The sequence below is a fragment of the Notothenia rossii genome (genome assembly GCF_949606895.1).
Source record: "Notothenia rossii genome assembly, chromosome: 3".
Classification (NCBI taxonomy): Eukaryota; Metazoa; Chordata; class Actinopteri; order Perciformes; family Nototheniidae; genus Notothenia; species Notothenia rossii.
This window is the reverse complement of record NC_136901.1, coordinates 7,846,945-7,871,391: the sequence shown is the minus strand read 5'-3', so window position 1 is coordinate 7,871,391 and position 24,447 is coordinate 7,846,945. Positions and strand designations below refer to the sequence as shown.

The following is a 24,447-nucleotide window of genomic DNA, read 5'->3' as shown; positions in this document are numbered from 1 at the left end:
CCCAATAACTATACTGGTCCCAAAAGAACGAAACCATTATTTAAATATAAAGAAATATATACAAATATATTTATTCCTGGAAGCTTGGACCATCAGAAGCCATGACAGGAGGTGAGGAAACACAAAGTCCTGACTGTATCACTCAAAGGCTAAGGATACATTCTGCACAGGACATATCTGACATTTGATAGATGTCTTGGCTTGAGTCGTGTTCAAATCAGTTTGGCTAAAGCTGGAGAAGGAATTCAATAACATTTTTGAATTCGTGATCGGAGGAGTGGAAACACTCAACTGGCAGAGCGAGGTTAGCTGTCGAGTCATCGACACAATTTAAACAACTCAACACGCTATTATGAGTCAATCCAAGGCGCCTGATAGAGAAATAACAAAACAACATAACATGTTGATCTCTGAGGACGTTTTAGTGTTAAACTGCGAAGAGCGAAGGTCATTCTCCGGCGTTTGCGTTGGTTGCTTCCAGGATGATGACATGTGAACAGCTGCGGGCGCTGACCTCGCCACTGCTGCTGAGGTGCTTACACGATCCCAACGATGACAACGTCGGTTTGGCACATGCAACGAAAAAGACATTCCCATGCGTGTGATTAAGCACAGCTCAAATAAAGGGTGGTTGTTATGGGAAAAAACTGCTTGAATCACCTTCAGTCGACCACTAACTATCAAACTTCTCTTCAAAGTGACCAACCTGAGTCATCGTGCAAACCGCTCCGTCGTTCTCTCACCCGCTTTACTGAAAACCCCACTCTCAGCGTTTTTTTAAAACACACACAAACACACAGACCGTCTCCAGATGTGTAATTGGAGGGAGACATAAATAGGGAAACAATGGCGAAGCGAAAAGTCAAACCGATTCAGATGGCAGGCTCATGGCTGTCTGTCTGCATGGACACACACACACACACACGCACACGCACACGCACACGCACACACACACACATGTTCTAACTCTGCAGCTTGATTAGCTTGAGTCTTACAATTTGTGTACAATCAATGGTGTCAGAGGTGACCTTATACTTGAAAACAGTTGTGTGTGTGTGTGTGTGTGTGTGTGTGTGTGTGTGTGTGTGTGTGTGTGTGTGTGTGTGTGTGTGTGTGTGTGTGTGTGTGTGTGTGTGTGTGTGTGTGTGTGTGTGTGTGTGTGTGTGTGTGTGTGTGTGTGTGTGTGTGTGTGTGTGTGTGTGTGTGTGTGTGTGTGTGTGTGTGTGTGTAGGCTGTAGCTAATGTAAAAGATCGTTCATGGGTCATAGTGAAGGGTTATCTTTGCAGGCACCCGGCCAACGTCGCAGGGAGGTTCTCACAGATCCTATCTCTCCAAGCGCTCCCCATTAAACAACAAAAAAAAGCAACATGGCTGCTCTGTCTCTGCAGATGTCAGACTGCCTCCCTCCCTCCTATTAAATGTGATTACAAATGGTCGTTGCTTTTTAAAAAGGGACCACTCCCAGATACCTCATCACCCCATTCGGATTTCTAAGAAAACAAAGTGCCAGACAAAAACAGAGTGGACAGGCGGGAAATATTTGTAATATCAAAGTTATCTGTAATCTCAAGCAGTTCTCTTTAGTAGCGCGCTGTGTGAGGATCCAGGCGTGTTGTAAAAATGTAAAAAAAATGAATTGACCGGACTTGTTTTTGCAACTTGATATGACTGCACATACTGTAGTCCCATTATCCTCTCTAGATACTAGATATACAGTACAATAGCTGTGGTGTCAGGTAGAGGTGAAAAGGGCTACCTGACACCTTTTGCTTGTTATGATGTGTTTAAAGTCACTGTCACTTCCTCATATAAGGCTGATTATAGGTCAGTTTACGGAAACCTGCTGCAGCTGTGTTCCCCTCTCTGTTCTGACTGACATGTTTTTATGTAGCGCTCTCAACAACATGCCGGCCCTTGTTTCCAAATGTTGGTGTAACAGACAGTGATGACTGACAGTGGGAACAAATGATGGATGGGGGAAACGAAGAAGGGGCACGTGGGTAATGAGAGAAGGGTGTTTTTCTGACAGGGAAATAGAAAAAGCACTTCCTTTTGTCCCCGACGTGGCGAAGAAAAATAGAAAGAGTGCGAGGTCGGACAAGCTGCCAGTCTCAATGTCATCTGGAAAACATGGTGTCCCTCCTCTGCTTTAGGAAGAGGAGGAGATACAGTAGGACAGGATGTATGAGAGCAAAAAAAGACCAGATAAAAAAAGTCCGGTATCAAATCTCGCAGCACGTCTCACCATTATCCTCCCTGGATGAGAATGAAAAGCATTCCTGGGACCACCATGGCCTCTCAAATGAAGGGGCTCTAGTGGCCGGGACCCCCTGTTAATCCCTCGTTTATTGACAACAGGTGCTGCAGGGGGAGAGCCTTATTAGTGGTGCAGCTTTGTAAATCATGTAATGTACTTGCTATATATACATTAAGTTGACTGTTTGGATGATGGCTCTGTTTCCTGAGACTATCTGTTGATTATTAAAATATTCCATTTACAACTAAGACCTCCTCCAAGACCGTTTCCCATAAATAATGAGTGTGTGCACCCCATGCTCCAAAATGTAATGGGTTGTTTTTTGGCACACTTTCTACCTAGTTTTTAAAGCTTTGAGACACTAGTGTTACGTGTCCTGCTAACAAAAGAGCTAACTTATGAGTTTAAATTCAGATTTAGGGGCCATTCGTTATGCTTTTAAGACTCTTTAAAGTATTGTCTGATACTTTGGGAATATGATTATTAGCTTTTTTTGCTGGGAGTTACATGAAAAGAGGAAATGCTACTCATGTATGCACATTAAATATGCTGATGCAGCTAGCATACAGTTAGTATAAGTTGTGAAACATGGGGGAACAGCTAATATCTATAGTCCTATTTGCTTCGATTTTTGACTGATACAAAAGAAAACCCCCAAAAGCATAATAGTGCTTCTTTAAATGACTATTATTATGTTGACTCTAATATTCTCTTACATCTGTCTTCATACTTTTATAAACATGGTGTTGCTTGCTGGAAACCCTCTCCACCTTCCACCTGTTCCTAATCACGCCGCTCACACCATCTTACATCACGGACCATAAATCAGTACCCATAATAAGTGACATGCTCATCATCATCGTCATCGCTGGCATGAGGAAGGCAGGCACATTTGTTTAGCATTCAGGACAGTCTGGGCCAGTGCACACCCTGCGCGGCACATATTTCACCCTAACCTCCCAGAAGACTCAACCAGAACCACATGGCGGGAATTTTTCTAAGAAAGGTCCATGTGGAAGGCTTGGAATGATATTTAAAAAAAAAGAAAAAGAAAGAAAAGCTTCATTTTTCACTGTCACCTGCCCTCTGCAAGTCAAGCGCAAACATGCCTGCTGTAGATGGGTGCAATGTAGCATTCATTGACATGCATGTGATTAGGTTAGAACGTCAGCTTTTTCAGAGGGGTTCTGGGTGGTTTTGTCTCATGAATGGCCACTTTAAATGCTCATGTCTCATGCATGAGCCCTGCTAATTCATTCAGAAGTAGTCATGTTGAATGGCATGAGAATCCAAAGACTCAATACTGTGCTTTCTGTATCAATATTTATACTCTTTTAAGTTGTAATGATACACAAGCAATTTGTGTTTTTTGTAGCATTGGGGCAGTCCAAGCTTTCATGGCGGTTCTTATGGGCCCAACGTAGATCGTGTGTGTGTGTGTGTGTGTGTGTGTGTGTGTGTGTGTGTGTGTGTGTGTGTGTGTGTGTGTGTGTGTGTGTGTGTGTGTGTGTGTGTGTGTGTGTGTGTGTGTGTGTGTGTGTGTGTGTGTGTGTGTGTGTGTGTGAGTGAGTGAGTGAGTGAGTGAGTGAGTGAGTGAGTGAGTGAGTGAGTGAGTGAGTGAGTGAGTGAGTGAGTGAGTGAGTGAGTGAGTGAGTGAGTGAGTGAGTGAGTGAGTGAGTGAGTGAGTGAGTGAGTGAGTGAGTGAGTGGCCCCTGTCACCAGGGAGAGGAGCTGTGTGTGACTGCAGAAAGATCTCCTTGGCTGCAGCTAAAAGGATCCTTCAGCGGGGGGGGGACACTCCCTTCCAAGCTTTCCGCTTCCTAGCCACGCCCTCCAGACCTCCACCCAGGCCTCGCTGGCTTCCTCGCCCAGGGAAGGGCAGCTGTTCCTGGGCAGAGCTCGCTGATTGTCCTCCTGCGCTATGCCGTCACGGTTCTTCCTCAGAGCCGAGGCGAGCCCTGTGTCGGATGTGCAGTGTGTGTGAGGGTGTGTTACCTCCCGTTAGTGCCCACTAAAAGACAAGGGGAGGAACGTCAGAGTGTGTGCACATTCATTGACCCCTAGCCCAGCCTATTGTTCACACTGATCTTCATTGAAGTGTTTTCTTAATAAGTCAGATGTGACTCCATAGTGTGTGTTTGGGCGTGTGCAGCTCTGAAACTCTTGCAGTCTTGAAACAATTGTCGTTTTTTTATTTGCAGGTTTCTTCCCAGAAACATAGGCTTGGATTTGCTCATCATTGTGCTTTTTCTTTTCAATCAAGATAATTTATTAAGCCCAATGCAATAAAGTCATTTTAGCTAATATAGCTATTAGCTAATCCTCCTGACATCTAGCTTCCCTCAGATCGTCCGCCTGACTCCTAGCTAACACCGTTAGCTCATCCATTTTATTAGCCAGTGATCTTGCATGATGAGAGGAAACACAGATTATATCTCCTTTTTTCCATAAATCTGGAACCAGCTGTCCTCCTTCATCTCTTCCGTTTACCCAGCATCCTCTGTGCCCTTTTCTTTTGAAAAGTAAAATAGGATTTTGCAGTATCCATGTATATCTATTGGTTGGAGCGGCGCTGTAGGTGGCTGCATGCTGATGGAGGGTTTAAGATACTGTGTGTAGAGAAATCCCAAAAGGAAATAGAGGCACTGTGAGACCTTCATGGTGTGTGTGTGTGTGTGTGTGTGTGTGTGTGTGTGTGTGTGTGTGTGTGTGTGTGTGTGTGTGTGTGTGTGTGTGTGTGTGTGTGTGTGTGTGTGTGTGTGTGTGTGTGTGTGTGTGTGTGTGTGTGTGTGTGTGTGTGTCTGACCACCACTGTGGATGGAATTAAGAGAAATTGGTTGATAGTTAATACTATGAAAACTGAAGAAAGCTGAACTCTGACAGAGCTCTAAGCACTCAGGGTGGCAATTTGGAAAAGAGTATTGAGCGGATGGGAGGGCTGCATACCTGGCACCCGGGATTATAGCGATAGGTTTTCTTTTGGCGGCGCGATGCCAAGCTTAAGCGTGCCTACAGGGATGAGCACACACACGCACCTGAATCATTGGGCCGCTGAGATTGTGTGTTCGCTCCAAAAGCAGCCGAGATAACAGCCAAAGCACATAGACTGTGCAGAAAGAGTGAGTGATGGGCTGCTGTGTGTACCTGATGGCAGGAGCATGAATAAGCATCGCATGTGCTCCACCGTGTGCGTGCTTCTGAATCATACACACACACACACACACACACACACACACACACACACACACACACACACACACACACACACACACACACACACACACATACATATGCTGGCAGTGCAGCCGGTCAGGAGTGTGTGTGTGGGCCCTGGACGGCTGAATAATAATGTCAGCGGGTTGATGTGGTGAGGCCTGTCATGAGAGCGCTGGAGGTTTGCGCCGTCAGCTGTGCTTCATCAGGGAAAGCCTCACCACCAGACCTCCTCCTCTTTCTCCTCCTGTGATCCTCCACACTACCTCTCTGCTTCTTCCTCCTCTTCATCAAACATGTGCTGTCGAATTTGTCAAATTTCCATCACATACTCCTTTTATCTTTCAGCAAAGCCTAATTTAAAGTAATCAAAACTCTTAATCCCATTTCTGTCTTTGATCTACATTTACTTTTTGTACCTTTCAACTTAAATACATTGCTGGTCTTCATAGCAACTGTTGCCCCGCCCATAATCTAGCTGGTGATGAATCCACCCTGCAGGTCTGGGAGGTGGAGCAGTGGGAGAACATTAGGGGAAAGGGAAGGCCGGTCTTTTACTTCCCAGAGGATGTTGAAGACGTTTTTTCTCACGGTGATCTGGGCCCAGGCGTAAACTGGCACGTCTCGATTGGTTGGCACAGGAAGGGGGGCTGCCTTTAACCCGGTGAGGGATGGCAGCGAGATCCATTTCCTGTCAAACATCCTCCCAGAGGAAAGGCGTTTTGTCTTCATGCTTTGATGTTCAAAAAGTTCTCACACTGCCTGTGCTGCAGCACCTTTTTCACCCTCTGTCTGAAACCAGAGCCCAGTCTGCTCTGATTGGTTAGCTGGCAGACTCTGTTGTGATTAGTCAGCCGTTAAGAGATGTCCCGCCCCTTAGCCCATCACGTACAATGTGTTGGAGAGCTAGCCAACAGCAGGCTAACAAAGCTTAAATAGAGCCAATGTAGTCAAAAAGCAGAAAAACACGCAGATAGCTTGGTTTCAAAAGCCGCGATCATGGATATTTTAGCATTTAAGCTCCAACAGCAATCCATATACCTCATTGTATTGGTGTTAAGGCAGAGCACGCTTCAAAACCTGGAATGATCCACATTCACGAGCAACTTTTGAACTTAGATATTGTTTTCCAAAGTTGTCCCTTCAGGTATACTGTATTTCAAAGTCCATTAGGTTGAATTCTTCTCTATCAGATAACATTACAACCACAAATTCTCATTACTGATAACCCGCGGGGCCTCTTAGTGTTTTCTTGGGAACAGTTTGGGGGGGGGTCTGTGTTTGTTTCTGCCAGGGTTGAGAGGCATTTTTATCTCCCACCACTGTCTGGGTCTCTGTCTCCTGAAATCACGTTTTTTCTTTTGGGTGCCTCCGTGGTTTTCGGTCATGCATTCTCTCAGGACATTCCTGACAGATCTCCTTACATCCCCCCCCCCCCCCCACCCCCCCGCCACCGCCTCTCATTATCCTTCTATCCTCTCTTTTTGTCTCTGAAGGCAGCATACCACAAAATCACTGGTTGCCACAAATAGATCTACTTTTTTTGTTTTTGTTTCTCTCCAACACACTCCCCCCCCCCACCCTGCCCCAGCATTCCTCCTCCCCCACCTCCACTGGACTCCTTTGTTTACTTCTGGAACATGTAAACAATGGTAAAACTTGCACTTCTACGCATTGTACGTGATAGACTAAGGGGTGAGACATCTCTAATCTGTTCACCACTCACAACAGAGCCGGCCAGCTAACCAATCAGAGCAGACTGGGCTCTGGTTTCAGACAGAGGGTGAAAAGAGCGGCTGCAGCACAGACAGTATGAGAAAAATAAAGAGCTTTTTGAACATGAACGCATGGAGACATGTCACAGTTTGTTCAATGTGCTCAAGACTCTTCTAGTTAAGCGTATGTGATGACATGTGAAATGATGATTTAAAACCTCTAAAGATTGTTGTAATTTAGGGTAAAACTCTTAACATGCAGGCCATAACGCCACCGGAGCCACAAACCGGCGAGGAAAGTCGTTTTTTTGGTTTTATGACGTGCTAATGTCGAGGAATGCTATTCGCCTTGCAACAGTATTAAGTGCTTAGATAGGAAAGAGGCCCTTGAGTTCAGGAAAGAACAAAATGCTTTGATAGAAAACGTGAGTGGTGGGATGTCGTGCAAGGTCAAGTTGAAACCAGGAGATAGAATATCGCCAGATTACTAGATGACGGGTTTAAAAGAAAAAGGGTCTCTTGATGTATCGCTGTATTTTGAGGGCATCCCTAGAAAAGAAACTAGCTGTACAGGGACACTTCTCACGTTTGGCTGGTGAATGTATGGTCATCACAGGCATTTTGTTCCTTTAAGAGACGGCCAAATATAGACTTGAACTTCCCAAAAGACCCATTTGTCCTGGCCTTGAAGAGTGCAATCACTTAGTGGACAGCGGGTGCCTTTTGTGTCCGGGGGCCATTTATCAAAAAGGGGACGGGTAGTCAAAAGAGCTGGAGGGGACATGAGGGCCGACTGTAAATCTAGACGAGCTGCTGGCCTAAGCATGGACGTGCCTTTCTTTTAAAGTGTGCAAATGAGGAGTGACTTTAAAGGCTTTCTGTTATTACTGTTAGTTGGATATTTAATCCAAATGTGTTTAACACCTAGCAGCCTTCTTCGTCTTTTCCTACCCTGGCTGCGATGCATAGCTCAAAAGAAAGGCAGCAGGAATCCGTATCCGGACCCAGTTTTTAAACACGGCCTCATTAGCACTTCTAGTGGTCAGAAACTCCACAGGGTGCCTTTTAAGTTGCTGTGTGTGTGTGTGTGTGTGTGTGTGTGTGTGTGTGTGTGTGTGTGTGTGTGTGTGTGTGTGTGTGTGTGTGTGTGTGTGTGTGTGTGTGTGTGTGTGTGTGTGTGTGTGTGTGTGTGTGTGTGTGTGTGTGTGTGTGTGTGTGTGTGTGTGTGTGTGTGTGTGTGTGTGTGTGTGTCTTTTTGAGTCATTTTGACTGTTGGAATAAAATGTCGACTGCCATATGTTCCACATTTTCCACGTTTATTCTTCGAGATCCTTCTCCTTCAATGTTTACCCTCTGGCTTTATGGTTATGACTCCTTCTGTGTATTGGTTTATCCTCTCATGTGTTTCCATTTGATAGTAATGAAGTCAGACAACAGAAAGTCCACCGCTTCCTGTATTGCTTCCTTGTTTGCTGATGAGTATCTATGCTGTGAGTGTCAGGAGGTTACCATGTTATTACATATCTCCTTCTGCAATGAAACACTCTTTTCATGAATCACAACTCTGGCTTGGATTAGAAAGCACACAGGCTTATATAAATGAGGTCCCAGCAGAGGATAGTGAAGCCTAGATTTGGAACAAAGACGCGGACCCTCCCTTAGTGCTGAGAAATGTTTCCTCTTAACAGGTCACATATCCACTTTCCTTCTTCTGTTCTTGACAGCAACTTCGCACTACAGAGTCAACAAACTATGCAAGGGATTACAAATGTCTGACTACAGTCAGCTTGGCCAAAAACCCATAAACACATGCCTCATTCCATTACACCACTAACCCACCCATGTCTTCGCAGCTCTTCTTACAATCCGCAGATTTTTCCAGAGGAATGTGAACAGGCTGCAGTCGTTGAGCCTCTTTGTCGTTTTCTGCTCGGGGTACCCAAATGTACCATTAGGACCCTCTCCTCCATTAAATAAGTGGTTGTTGAAAGCTGGCGGCTGTAATAAAGGAAATCTCGGATGCTAAATATTTCACAGGTGTGCACACAGACTGCTCAGTGTCATAATAACTGTTTGCAACACATATTGGACAGAGGCTGGATGAAGCAATGTTATACATATCATCATGTAACTAAGATGACTAAGTTCGATCTATCTCAAATACTATCTTTACTTGCCTGGTGGAATAAGGCTTTTCCGCCACATTGTGTTATTTTTCAAGATATCGTGCAGGAATTTATTGTTCTTGTTCGTCTTCTTTTACTTCTTGTTCTCCTTTTTCTAGTTCTTCTGTTTCTTCTGGTTCTTCTTTTTGTTCCTCTCCTCCTTCTCCAATATCCTCTCATTCTTCTCATTGTGTTATTTCTCGAGATATCCTGCAGGAATGTAAGTGTGTATACTCCGCATGTTCTATTGCAGTTGTATGTGTTTGCATGTTGGCAGTCCTCTGGGTCCTGTGTGCCCCTCACTCTGCTCGACAGCGTCAGACATCAGATAGAGAGAAACGTGACGGCATGTCAGACTTTAGTAAAAGCTCGGAGCAAATATCCTGGAATGTATTTCCCCCCCGGTCGGAGAGGGAGAGGGAGAGGGTGTGGGTGTAATTACAACGAAAAATGACTCAGTAATAATACTGTAATTACAGCTGAGAGTTCGGCACTGACACGCACGTTTCTTGAGGGCGCTTTCATCGCTTAATTTGTTTCTTTTTTTACCCATCAATGGAAATAAGACTGGTTTATTGGCGCCAGTGAAATTGCGGCATGTGTGAATGCTGACCATCTATCATGCATGACATCATTAAGGAATGATGGAACTCATCCCCTACTTTAAAAATTAGCCACGCTGTTTCAAGGAAATACTTCGCTGGTAAAAGTGTCAAAGCGTGTTGGAAAGTGAGTCATTGATTATTTATTATGCGAGGCGTGTGGCGCAGTGGAATAGTGCGCTGGTGTTCGGATCAGGGGAGCACAGGTTCAAACCCCACTGCAGTCAGCATGTCGTTGAGTTCCTGGGCAAGACACTTCTCCCCAAATTGCTGCTGTGGGGATTGCCCACAGTATGTAAATCGCTTTGAATAAAAGCCTCTAACAAGTAACATGTCATGTAAATGCAACGGGATACAATGTAGCATATTCAAAACAGGGAGTTAGGAGGCCTATATGTTTGCAGAAAACTTGCTAATATGACTTCTGCTGTTTCATCCGCATACAGTAACAAGTTTTTTGTGTGGAAGCCCGTGGTGCTGCGGAAAGGTTAGTCATTGCTGTGCATTCTTGACGGGATTGAAGACTAAAGCAAACAATTTGACCACATAATAATTTCCATGTTTTTCCCCTTTCCTCCTCTTTTGCCTTTTTTGTTGACCAACCCCGCATATTTTCCTTTCTGTAACCCCAGTGCATGCCAAATAGGTTTCCTCATTCAACTCTTTGACCCTGAAAGACCAGACAGAAGGACAAAAAGGGATTATTGCAGTACGATCTTGGTCCCCCTATATTTTGGAGGCCAAAAGTCAATTTCATAATGAAATTTGGACCAATAAAATCGATGTTACTCCAACACAAATTGCAAAAAGAAACGCTGTTAAACAAGATAATCCAATACAACCACTAGTTAAAGCCTCAAATACTACACTGAAGACAAATTGAAGCAACATTTTGTTCTCGAAAAAATACGGTAGTAGCTCATTTTGTAAGGAGTTGGCTTGATTACACAACGGACAAACTTGGACTGGTACTTTAATGCTTTTCATGCTGCCTATTGCTCCAATCACTAGGAAGGGTTATTGCAGAGGCCACATGTAACTTTGTGTGATGTTAAAGAGGATTGATTTTGAAGCCCGCATCTCCTTTTCCATATTTTTGCAAGACACTCGTCATTTGAAGAATTTGAGAACGTTTGCGCATGTTTCGGAAATAACTCCCTCAAGGACTTGTGTCTGTGTTGCACAAAAGTCTGACCTCGGAAAAACATACCAAATAATTTAATGTTGAGACAACATAGCCAGACAACACAACATACCAACTCGTAGCAGAGGTTACGTGAAGTTTTCCTACAGGAATGAGACAAAGATACAGAGAGCAGACAGTCTCAATGTCCACAGGAAACTAAAACAAGCATTGTGAATTTATGCGGTGAAATTGCGGGAAGTTGAGAAATAGAATAGATTTTTTTTGAAATATTGGGCTGTCTTATTTATTCTCTCTCACACACAACCTGCCACTAACGTTAAACCCCTTTCCTATTCAATTAAACACATTCAATGTTTATTTATTGTAAAAGCAATGGGACTATTTTAATCACACTCTCTCTCTCACTCTCTCACACACACACACACACACACACACACACACACACACACACACACACACACACACACACACACACACACACACTTCTCCGCCTCATTCTGTTTTCATGTACTCGTTCGTTATCTGACCAGCTTCAATCTTGTAGGCTACTCACTTTGTTTCTTGTAGCCCTCGAACGGGTTTTGGAGGTTGATCCCTCGGTGAACGTGAGTTGTTTGGCTTTCTTGTCCGCAGCAGCAGAAAGCATTTTCGAATGTTTGAATGAATCAAAGTGGGTCGTCACCGTCGATTTTCTCTAAGACGTATGCTCCAACACACAGTTGCACGGGGTGCAGAATAGTTCCCCCCCACTTTCGTGAAATACATCGGGGTACTGCTTTGCCCGGTCTTTAGCAGAAATGTTCATCGTGTGAGTTCAACACGTTCACTCTACGGTGTTGTTTACCTTCTGTGATGATGGCGCGTCATCATCATCACTACTTCACGTCAAGACGAGTTAACTTTTTTTTCTTCTCAACTTTCGGTGGAAAAATGCTGGGATTATGCGGCCTTGTAAAAATCTGCACCATTTTGCTGATTATGCGGTAAATTCTGCGATCGCAAAATCGCGTTTTTCTGGAGGGTCTAGTTAGCATTGAGCTGGAAGCATTTCACATCATCTGAGTGAATGTAGACTCTTAAGTCCCACGTTTGTATTCTTTGTATGTCGAAATGAAGTATATCGATAAGATTATACTTTCACTGCTTGACATATTCCATCCATGCAGAGTCAAAGTTGCCAAGTCATCCTGATTTTGTGAAAAGGGCACGCTGTGGGATGACATATGCTGTTGCAAAGTCATCATCAGCGTTTGTACAATCATGCATTTAGAAATGTCACTATTCATTATCCTAGAAACTGTCTTGTCATCGACCTCCTTGCGTCATCGCAGAGTGTTTTTAACCGAGACATTCCAACGATACAGAAAGTCATACTGTAGATTGCTCAACTCTTTGTCAACTCAACATTCTGCCTATTACCTGAAAGAGCAGCTCCTCCCACCTTACCTGTGGACACTTTATTGCATCCCCTGCACCGACTAGGACTAACACCTGAGAGGACATCAGAGACCAGTGTCTCCTTTCCACTGGTAAGTGCAAGATACATATGTGTTTGTCAGCGTGTCTATATTTAAATGTATATCACATTTTTTAAAGTGAATGTTAACACTTTAAATCAAGTCTATTGCTGTATGTACAGTGTCGTGAGTCATGTGTGCAGACCTCTGTTCGCTGGGTGAGTTTATATAATGGAAGGTAATATATCAATAAAATATGTGCACTTATGTTCTAAGGTTAAAGCAGTATTCAAACGACTTATTCAATTGTAAGTTAATATGATAATACTCCTACACTCAAATACAGGGTGCAATATGTAGTAGTACTAATTTAGCAGAAAGGCTGCTGTCCGTTTTGTGTAATTATTTATTATTATTGATAAAGTATGATATTGTAATGATGTGCTTGGTTTTGGTGGAGATATATTTGTTGAAATTGTTTTTATCCGATCAATTGTTTCATATGTAAAAGGTAAAAAGAAGAATATCTTTCTGAAATAAAAGTATTAAGTGCTTTAATAATAGTATAAGCGCCTAAAAAATTGTATTTAAATGAGCATTCCACAGGTGTCGCTTGACACACCTGGTGATTATAGTTACCGCTGATAAAAAAAAAGTATTCCATTCTCCACTTAACCTGATATTTGACCCCAACTTCTGTGAGTCACTGCTGTCCATCTGTTGTAACCATACCGTATCCCTTTCTGGCCCTCTGGCACTGAGCCAATACCTGCATGACACAGCACAATGTTACTACTAGTATCAACTACAGTAACAGGGAGTTTGAATCCTTAGCCACGTGATGAAGGGCCGAGGTTCATGAATGCTAACAATAAACTAGAGTTCAGTCAGGGATAGCATACTTTGATCATTGAAACTCATGGACAACAACAATACAAGAGATTTGAAAGTTTCCAAAATACACTTTGACAGGTTTAGTGATGTCTTGACTTGTTTTGTTCAGCATGATGAGTAATCTCCACACATCAACACCACTCTTTTAATAATGAAATCTCCAGATTGTGATTCTCACTTAGTAACCCATATGTGGTTTGTATTTCGAGAAGTTGTTTTGTTTCTATAGATGTTGCACATTTAAATGCTTCATCAATGGTCCAACTTGCTGCTGTAAATCAGCACCTATCAGCCATTGTTGTTGTTCCGTTTTGCCACATGGTTTCTAGATTGTAAACAAGCGTTTCATTCACCTCCACGCCCTGCTTCACCTCTCAGTGCTACTACAGCATGATGTCACCGGTGTTACAACACGCGGGCTTTACTTGTGGTCCCTGTTTAGCCTCATGGACTTTGTATCGCCTGCCAAAGCGGGACACAGATGTTTCCAACCCTTTCTTGTGATCCGGCCACAGTGCTGAGGCAGCTCCTTGGATTTGGCAAAAGGCACTTTTCTGTCATCACCATGTGGCGGGATTTTGGCGTGCGTTGAGCAATCGGCCCCTTTGAAGCGTAGTTGCCAGGAGGATTTTACAGAATAACTGAAACCAGTCATATGGCCCCAGTTTTCCCCCAACAACACTGAAGAGTCTGCTTGTAGATCCACTGTCAATGGGACAAGGAGTTACCTGAGGCTTTGTGTTGTTTATGAACCATAGCTGTGTACAAATGGGCTAATATAGCAGCAGCGGGCTTGGTGTAGAGTTGTGACGAATGGAATTAAATATTACTCCAAGATAACACAATGACTGTCATCAAGACACAGCAATAAGAAAAGTTCCTTCAAAGTTTGGAGACAGGTTTTTAGCCAAAGTTGTTTTATGAAGGGGATCCAGGCTTAATAATTGTGTGGCATTGTACCCCTCGCACCCCCCTTAAGACTTGCCAGGAACATAATCCTGGTGCTGAAATTCAAAATCTGTTTATTTAATGCAGTCAAATGTAAGGCTTTTGACGCTAATAAATGTCATAATAAGGCTTAAAGACTCCTACACTTTGCCATGTGTGTTATTTGTAACACGTTTCAGTTTTTTTCCTGAAAATCCAGGGGCCCCTCCACAAATCCCCAGTGAAGCAGTGTGGCCCTTAGAGCCCCTTGACCGAGGCGCTTAACCTCAATTAAGTCTCCCGGCGTCCAAGCGTATAAAACGCCTGGCTGAGGAATTCAAAAATCTCCCATAAGTTAGAGCTGCCAAGCGCACAATGAAATAACCAAATGGGGTTATAATGGGTGCGATGGCCTGTAATGATATAATTACTTACAGGTAGCCCAATGTCGGTAAATTATTATATTTTGGGTGTAAAATCGTAAATTCCTTCCAGTTAATTCATAAACCGGCCTTCAAAGTTAGATTCCCGCAGAGTTTTCTTTCTCCCTGGGGATGAAAAACAGGAGTCTTTGTATTTGCTGTCATTCGTGGTGGAAAAGGAGCGGGGGGGGGGGGGGGGCTTATTATTTGATGTTTCGAGATAATCCAGCACTGCATTCCTCCCTGGGGCAACCACAGCCCAGAGTGTGAAGCTCAGGGACTTTAAACTACATTAGATGCTTTAATAACTATACAGCTGACTTAACTTGACTTCCTCACTGATTATCTTTTTTTACTTTTCTCTCTAGTCATCCACAACAAATCACATTTCCAAAAATACCTATAGATTCAAAACATAATCAAATGTATGCCCGGTGTAAATAGCACTGTCTACTATGGATACCTGGGTGCATGTGTCTCTGCCATGCTGTAAACACCCCGGGTACAAATAGCATTGTTCATTATTGACACCCGGGTGCAAATAGCATCTGCCTTATAAAATGAATGTAGTTTTTACTTAGCTAAAGCGTCAACAAAGCTGCTGTCATGGAGAGCCGCTCTGATTGCCCTCTGTATGATGTCAGCACACAGGACATATTTTCGTACGCATATTGTAATCCCCTCTGTCTAATGTGCTCTATACATATTGTGCAATATTTTAAATATAATGCACAGTTGTGTCAAATATAGATATCACATGGGCAAACCAAGATGTTCTGTTCACACAAAATGGCCATTGTTTATGATGCTTCAGGGTGGAAACAACATGTTGGATGTAACAACGACTATGACTCCCATGATCGTTTAGCCCCCATCTTCAGGCTCAGTGAGCGTCAGGAATCCTGTTTTCCCTCTGAGTGCCTGTTTCATCACAGACGAAAACCGGTTGGGCTAAGGGAGAGCAACAGTGTGCTCGCTTTCCTGTAAAATGATGCGAACGAACAGGGTCATAATTAATCCATCTCATTAAGGCGCTACATTGAGGCTTAGAGGGCATCCACGTTAACAGGTAAGTTCAGTTTAAGGACAGGCGTCGTAGTGAGTCACAGATTCTCATAATGAATTGTTTTATCCTCCATTTTGCCTGATTTGATCTTATATTAATTTGTATAAAAATGTTGTGCAATGTAACCTAGAAACATTTTAAAACTAAATTACTTATTTGACCATTCCAGGAAGCAACATTTTCAATCTAAGTAGTATAAATTCAGGCAAAAACATCTCTATTTAAAAAAAAATTGCCGATTAACCTTATTATATCACAAAATGCAAGAGTTATTTCCAGAAAAAACTTACTTCCCAAGAATTTAAAGCCTCTATTTATAGTTATCCTAAACAGCTAAATTAACTTAATTTTCGATACAGAGAAAAGATCATATAGGTTTATTGTCATTCTGTTTTTATAAATAACATCCTTCATGTATTTTGTTTGTTTTAGTTTTAGCTCAAGCATGATAGGATTTGCTGTCATGTGTGTTTAGCTCCGGTTTGTAAGTGAAATCAATTACTTATTAGTCATTCTTATTAAAAAAAATAGAACAAATTCCTTTGAAAATACGTGCGAGAATGAAAATGGCCATTCCTCACAGCTCGTATTGTTGACAGGCGTAAGCAGTCTAAAGACGGCTTATCTTACACTTTGCATTCAAACATACAGAAGACATTTTCATGGAAACTTTACTTGTCAAAGTTGTCAAATGAAATATAACGAATCGAATCATATTGAGACCTATGTTTCCAGTGGAGCCACACACATCTCACAGGTCTGCCCACTGTGGTTAAAAGACTCACGTAGGGAATTGCCCCTTAAAAACATTCCCATAAAATCTCCAGGGAAGATTATCAGCAGCAAATATCTTGCCTACCACAAGCCTCGGGGGAGTCTTGTACAGTGTGGACATAAGGCCAGAGGTTACATTTAAAAGACTCTTCTTTTACAAGGTATGTTTTTCACATAGGTTGAAGAGGAAAGGGGGTTAAGCCGCAGGAATGTTTACCTATTTAGGACATGGGAAGTAGAGTATGGGAAGGTCTGAAGTGAACGTGCTCTTTTAAAAGGGGTTCAAACGAGGCAAGAAGACCACTTAAACTTTTAACAGTTTGTCTGACCTGAAGGCAGCAGATTAACTTCTGAGTGCAAGAAAACAGAATTATCCTGCAGATATTAGATTACCTTCACCTTTCTGGTCTGATAGTTGGCGGACTGTAATCAGATAAATGGCGTTGTGTTGTCAAACATTCGCTCTGTTGAGGTGGTCGTTATTGCACTCAATTTAAGCCCCTTTTTTAAGCTATCAAACTTCATCTGCATCATCCAATACCCCTGTTTATTATGCCATTCAACTACTTCTTGTAGTGTTTTGTATAATGAAAGTATAAGTATATAGAGATTGCGCTATTCTTTAACATGTTGCTTGCTATAAGAACTTGCCGTTATACAACAGGGTAGACGCATGTGACGACTTTCACAATGCATACCATTGTAGTTCAGTGACCCACTACCCTTGCCCTGGATGCCAGACACAAATAAAAGCGGCCGTAAAGCACGCAGAAATTGTGTAAGGCTATGCCTGGTCTGAGTTACATGCCATGGCAACACGTCTACAGGCGCTGCAGGTTCGTCAGGACGGAACAATGGCGACTGTATTGAAGGGTCCTTAGCGCTGGATTTTTATTTGGCCCCTGGGAGGCAAAGCAGACTCTGCGTTTGGAGAGCAGTCGTGTAAGTGGAGTGCACACGTGAAGGAATTTGTGCATTGTATATGATTGCAAGACTTTTTACCACTTCCTGACTCTTGGCCCTTGACTTTTAGGTTTTTTTGGAGGGGGATTTATTCTACTAATGAAGGGGACAGAAGTCATTTCTGACATGAGGGATTTTAAGCTGTACATAGAAATGGTGTAACTTAAACAACTTAGTAAATCTGTTCTTAAGCTTGATGGATGTCATTTCCATTACACAAAGAGAAATGGAAAATGTGCTTCTTATCATGATATAATTTGTTTAGCGCTGGAGCTTTGTTTGGTACATTAGGTGCTCTGCTTGTTGACGGTTTGTATTGGTGGGTATTATAACTTTATTGCATAATTAAAAGGACAAGATGTCCCGTTCTCGCTATTGCCGTAGGCAAGGCAAGGCAAGTTTATTTATTTATATAACCCAAGTCCAAACACATGTATGCATGTGTGCATATATCTACAAGTCAAGAGGACAATGATTACTTTTGCATGTGATTTAAACACCTACTAATATAACCTAATATGTCCATGCAGTGGAATGCAATTTTCTGAATGGAGCAGAGTACTAGCTGGAGCCTTTTTTTTTTACTGTGGCTATAAATGCTCAGCTGAATGAGCACAGGCAATGACACAGCCCATAAAATGTGCTAAAAGCAGCTGGAGTTGGTCTAAATGGTTCAGACGCTGAGACCATTTACAGGACAGAGTCCACAATAGGGACCTAAAGTCTCAGCAATGGCCGTTATGCATAAGATAAACTAATCTGGTGATTTTAAAAGCAGCTTGAATAGATAACACAACATGTGCTAATCTTGGAAAATATTAGCATACATAAACATAAACACACCCAAATAAAACAACAGAACACAATTACAATTCATAAGTACTATAAATGCAAAGATTAAAAACCAAATATTTAAAATAAATTCACACACATTATTGAGAAATAATGTATTATTATTCATATTATTATAACTGTTATTTGATTATAATTATTATTATATCTATCTTAAGATGATGGTGGCAAGTAAAGTACATTTATTCAAAAATTAAATCAGCTCCACCTTAATAGGGTATTATTATTATCATAATAATAATTATATACTTTTAGTACTTTAAGTAGTTTTTTATTTTAATACTTTTGTATTGTTATTAGTTATAATATAAAGCAAGTTAAGCATAGATTAGCATTAGCAAAAAAATGATGTGGTTGTGTAAAACTCACTTCACTTCATTGAGTAACCTTCTTTTGCTGGTATGCATTTACGTGCCAGGCTGAACCATTTACTTTATTTCAATGTTTATACTTTATACTTCTACTTTACCAATATTGCAATTGTGTGGTTCCTCAACATGTATTTACACGTTTTAGTTACTGGTGACACTGCCGATTTGGATTATTCACACAAAATGTAAATACATCATGATTTAAATGAATCTACCCTGCAATGTATACAATTCAATTAGCTCCACCTTTACCAGCTGCCAGGGGTTATTATGATCATTATAATCTGCAAATATTTGTTAATACTTTGGGATTTTCATTATTTATCATTTATAACAAGTTCATTACAATTGCGTAAATATTAGTTCTTATGTAAAACAAATAATAATCTTGTTTTGTAACTCTGAATTGTCATCGTTGAATAACGTTTTTATTGCTGTTTGGCATTGGCAATGGCATCCACGCGTCAGACTGGTCAGGATTAAACCATCTGAGCGATAGTGAGGGGGGGTGTTTGCGGTGCAGAGAACTACAGGAAACACTGAGGTAGGCAAAGAAATGTCGAATTCTCTGCGATTTATGGTTTCATTCGTCATAGCAAGTGAATATTTAATAACAGGTTACCTGTTTTTCAATTCATATTTTCATTTATTTTGATCATAATTTCAACACTCCTCCGCAGAGATAGCGTAATCGTTAGAAAGTGTTACATGTGTAACCTACGACGAACTGTGGATAACAGGACCTGTAAATTAGCCCATGTGTTGCTAGCATGTCGTTATCACGGGATGTAATTTTAATATATATCTCATTCATTATTTGTCGATGAGAATTAAGGGTTGCTTATGAAAGCCGGCTCGTGGTCGTTGTATCACATGGCACCGAAGGGGGAGAAGGAGGAAGAGAGAGAGTAACTGAGACGAGGTACATAAACGTTCACAACTATTTTTTTTAAAAGGAACAAAGTTGCTAAAAAAACGTCCTCAGCAACCCCTGCTGCAAACCCTGCTTCCATATGGAATTGAAACAATGGAAATAACATATAATATGAAAGACAAAACACATAAAAGGTATGTCTGCTTTTTGTTCTAAACATACCAGGAAATGAGCCACATATAAAATAACAATAACAAAAGTGCGATAGGGGGGATATAATGACATTTCTACATGCAGAAATACAATGAGGTAAAGTCATTTAAGGAAATAAAGTAGTAGAAAAAGCATCAATAATGCCTCAGTTCCAATTTGTGAAATGCAGCTTGAATTACACCTGTTATTGTCTGACTGAATTAAACATCTTAAGTCTTTAAAACAGTGTGTATTTTATGAAATAGTGTTGTGATAAATATAGCCTTCAGTTCAGGCAGATGGTAAAACGGAAAGCATCAAAATTGGTCCTTGAGAGTTCTGCAGGCTGCAGATAAAGGACGCACACCCATGTGAGTTCGTCCTTGAGACAGAACAGATAAGTGAGGCAGCTAGACCAACTGTCAGAAAAAACACCCAAATTCTTGTGTAACAACCCGACTGCAAAGATGTGTGTGAAACTTGCTTCGTGCTCCTTTTCTGTACAACTTCATCTGACAACTTATGCATACTATTGTTTTTTCTTTTATTCAGGGGTGTGTGTGTGTCTCTGCCACAACCAGTGATGGCCGACCAGCTGCCTCCACAGCAAGGAGACCCGCTGCTGAATACATTCCACCAAGGGACCCTCCCCAACGGGATAAAAGCCTCCAAACACAGCATCCATGCCAGGGGACAGTGGGCCAACAAGGCGGAGTTCCTCCTGGCCGTGGCGGGGCAGATCATCGGCCTGGGCAACGTCTGGAGGTTCCCTTATCTCTGCTACAAGAACGGAGGAGGTAGAGTGTTAGGGAGCAGGGAGAAATATTGTCCTATTTATTGTGGGGTGTCTTGGTCCGCGGGTGGTTTTTTTGTGTTTAAGGACAGAGTGTCGTATGCTGTAAAGCCCCCTGAGACAAAGGTGTAATTTGTGATATAGGCCGTTAAAAAAAGATTGATTGATTAGTTGACTTGGGATGAAAATGTGCAAGGTTTTTGTTAGAGCTGGGGATAATTGTATTTTTACACCTATGATATATATTCTCATAAATGTGTTCATAACACTCATTGTTATTGTGTTGAATGCAATCATAAGACAGCACCTTCTGTTTGTTTGTGTGTGTGCGTCCAGGTGTGTTCTTCGTGCCCTACATGTTGTTCCTGGTGCTGTGCGGGATCCCCCTCTTCCTCATGGAGACCTCACTGGGACAGTTCACCAGCCTGGGGGGGGTCAGCGCCTGGAGGAAGATATGCCCCTTATTTGGAGGTACGCTGATCTAATCATGTCATCTGTAGACGTTACATGCACCTAGCTACGTTTATGGCTGTCCCTGAGGTTCAAATACCAAATGTATGTTAAAAAGAACATTTGAAAAAGCCAACATCTGCCTGTTTGGTTCTTCCCGTGTTTTTTGCCCCATTTATCCACCGTACTGATGCAAGCGCTCAAAGCATTCCTAAATCCACATCACCAATCAGGATACTTGGCGTGCCCTGCAAGCTGCATGCGTGTGCAGCACATATTCAATCGCAACTTGTTTATCAAAACAAGTCAAGTGTGCAGAAGGCAACACGCTTCCTGCCTGCCAATAAAAACACACACTTAGAAGTTGCATCATTTGTTTCGTGCCATCCAAACAATGCATCACAGATTCACTTTACACACCATCAAACGAGGGAAGCAGTACCGGCTGTGATCAAGGCTTTATTGGACACTTAAAAAAAGAGTTATGTAAGGTGCAGTGGATCCAAAACCTTGAGGGTGGAAGAAATGTATTGGCATGGATGGTGGAAATGCAATACAATGTAAGGAAATGTGCACATCACCACAACCCATACAGGAACCACAGAGGACTTTGATCAGTCATTATCCCCGACTGTGTTTATTTATAGGTGCAGCAGAATGACAAATTAGGGGTTAAATGATATGAATACATGCAGCACTGAATTACTTTAGCTGTGATTTAAGAAATAATCAACTTTTTAAAACATCATTCAAATAATGAAGTCCAGAAAACACCACAATGTTGAGTTGGTGTGCAGCAGCCACGTTGACCACCTGGGAAACACATTGCAAACAGAATATATTGCCTTTATTTGCCTTGTTTCGTGACAAATCTGTGCTGCTCATATGGCACGCGGATGCTCAAACACACGTTACCAGTATTTTGTGACAGATTATTGTAGAAAGACCATGTGTTTTAAGGCAGGGATGAGCTATGCTAAGAATACTTGGCACGTCCTTGAGCAATGTGTTTGTATACACTCAAACAAAGAGCTGCTTCTGTAAGAAAGCCTCACATGTAATATGGAATCATCAGATCGAAGCCTGCATTTCATTAGAGGAGACCACAGCCAGCCATTTGTCTCGGTAAACAGCCCACACGCTCTAACCCACTAAAAGCCTCACAAGACTCGCCATTCTTCCGTAATGAAGATATACTAGATGTGGGGCTGCAAGTCGAGTGTCTCAATCAATGGATGCTTTCATGTGAAGCTCTTGGAACTGATAATACAAAATGCTTTGAAGCTTGTTTATTTGTGTAAGTGCGTCGCGCATCAGCTGACGATACGATCTGCCTGTGTAAACCATCTCTCCCTGTTTCTGTATGTCTGCGCTGTAGCATGAATTGCTGACAGATTGAATCGACCAAATATCTATTCATGATGAATTACGAATATCACGAATCATAAACACATGAGTTTCTGTAAAAGGAGTAAAGATGCTTTAAGCCAGATTTGAACAGATGCTTGATTTCCCTCTGCAGTCCCAAGGGCAGGCACACATGACACAGTGAATGAGTGATGGTGTCTCTGCAGGTCTGGGCTATGCCAGCCAGGTGATGATCCTGCATGGCTGTGTTTACTACATCGTCATCCTGGCCTGGGCCCTCTTCTACCTCTCCTACAGCTTCCAGGCGGTGCTGCCCTGGTCGCACTGCAACAACACGTGGAACACAGGTCAGTAAAGACAGCAAGTACAATTTTGTTTTGTGTCATTTTGAGTCCGCCGTGTACGACCTGCTGTGTGTTCCCCTGCAGAGGCGTGTGTGGTGTTTGAACGCCACAACCAGACAACCATCGCCAGCAGCCTGCCAGAGAACGCCACCTCTTCCGTCATGGAGTTCTGGGAGTGAGTGTAGCTCGGTTTCTTACTTCTTTTTAGTGCAATTGATCATGCATTGACAGTGTGTGTGTGTGTGTGTGTGTGTGTGTGTGTGTGTGTGTGTTGTAGGCGAGAAGTACTCCGTCTCTCCAGCAGTTTAGACGAGCTGGGTCCAATCAGCTGGAAGCTCGCTCTGTGTCTCGCCATCGTCTGGCTGGTGTGTTACTTCTGTGTGTGGAAGGGAGTCAAGTCTACGGGAAAGGTGAGCGGAAAACACACTGACCCCATCACCCGGAAACCCAAATGTGCGTTAAAACTCCTACTCCACTCCTGTGACTTAACACTTTCTGAACATGTAATTATCTTTTTATAAAAGTCCATAAATAGGAGATTAAACAGTTGGTATTCACTTTGAATCCAGCCCGGTCTTGGTATAAGGCCCATAATATGACTATTAAAAATGTGATTTCCTTTCTGAGAATTCTGCTTTTAATTGCAAACATTTTTTTCCTAATTTAAGCTGCAGCCCGCCAAGCATAATGCAACGGAGAGACGGTGTAAAATAATCTTTATACCCTAAGCAGAGACGTTTGCTGAAAGATTGTCTCCATTAACACAATCCAGACGGCTGTACATGAATCTTCTTTTTATTTCCCTGTCTCCTCTGAGTGCAGAGAGTACAAGGTCGTAAAAACAGCGGTGTCCCTGGAACTGGTAGCCTCTCAGGAGTTTAACACAAGGGCTTTTCATCAGAGCTGTGTGACTGAGTGGAGGCAAGGTGAGGGCCCTCGTCCACATATTTAAAGGGGCCGTATTATTCCCTTTCCTGTAGTGTTCTTTCAAAAGGGACAGCCCACTGCAGCAGTATAGATCCTCGTGTCACTGCCACCATCCGTCAACAGGTTTTAAGACTCCATCTTTCCTGGGTTCCCTCCTTTAGTATTTCTCTGCTCTGTTATGGCGCAGTTCCACTATGTGCCCGGCCCGTTTTGGTTGCGTTTCCGTTACTATAGATACTACCCCAGTTCCTAAACTGTAATGGAAACGCAGCGTAAAGTGAGCCTGTCCTAACGAGGCCTAACGAGGCCTGGGCATACCGTACTAAGCCGAGCGAGGCCCTGCAGTGGAAAAGAGCCATTAGAGGACCTCACCAGAATCGTCCCTGCTGTTTTCCTCCGTCTCCGTGCCGTCCTCCTCACCACTTCCTCTCCCCCTGTGTGAATTGCAGGTGGTGTACCTGACAGCCACCTTCCCGTACGTCATGCTGTTTGTGCTGCTGATTCGCGGAGCCACGCTGCCCGGAGCCACGCAGGGCATCATCTACTACCTCAAACCCAACATCACCCGCCTGGCAGACCCACAGGTACACACACACACATACTGTGTACAGTTATTATAAACTTTGCCAGGCCCTAATACTCTTCTCTACTGAGTTCAGGGCTTTGGGGGTTT

General features: G+C 42.6%; 1 protein-coding gene across 1 annotated transcript in view; it reads left to right on the top strand.

Moving 5' to 3' along the window:
• Positions 1 to 24,447, top strand: part of LOC307034282 (sodium- and chloride-dependent GABA transporter 2-like) — a 166,492-nt gene that overhangs the window by 136,458 nt on the left and 5,587 nt on the right. The window contains exons 2-7 of the mRNA XM_079673042.1: positions 20,445 to 20,689; positions 21,022 to 21,156; positions 22,710 to 22,850; positions 22,932 to 23,022; positions 23,125 to 23,257; positions 24,224 to 24,358. Of these exons, the coding sequence (XP_079529168.1) occupies positions 20,445 to 20,689; positions 21,022 to 21,156; positions 22,710 to 22,850; positions 22,932 to 23,022; positions 23,125 to 23,257; positions 24,224 to 24,358 (880 nt within the window). The remainder of the gene's footprint in view (positions 1 to 20,444; positions 20,690 to 21,021; positions 21,157 to 22,709; positions 22,851 to 22,931; positions 23,023 to 23,124; positions 23,258 to 24,223; positions 24,359 to 24,447) is intronic.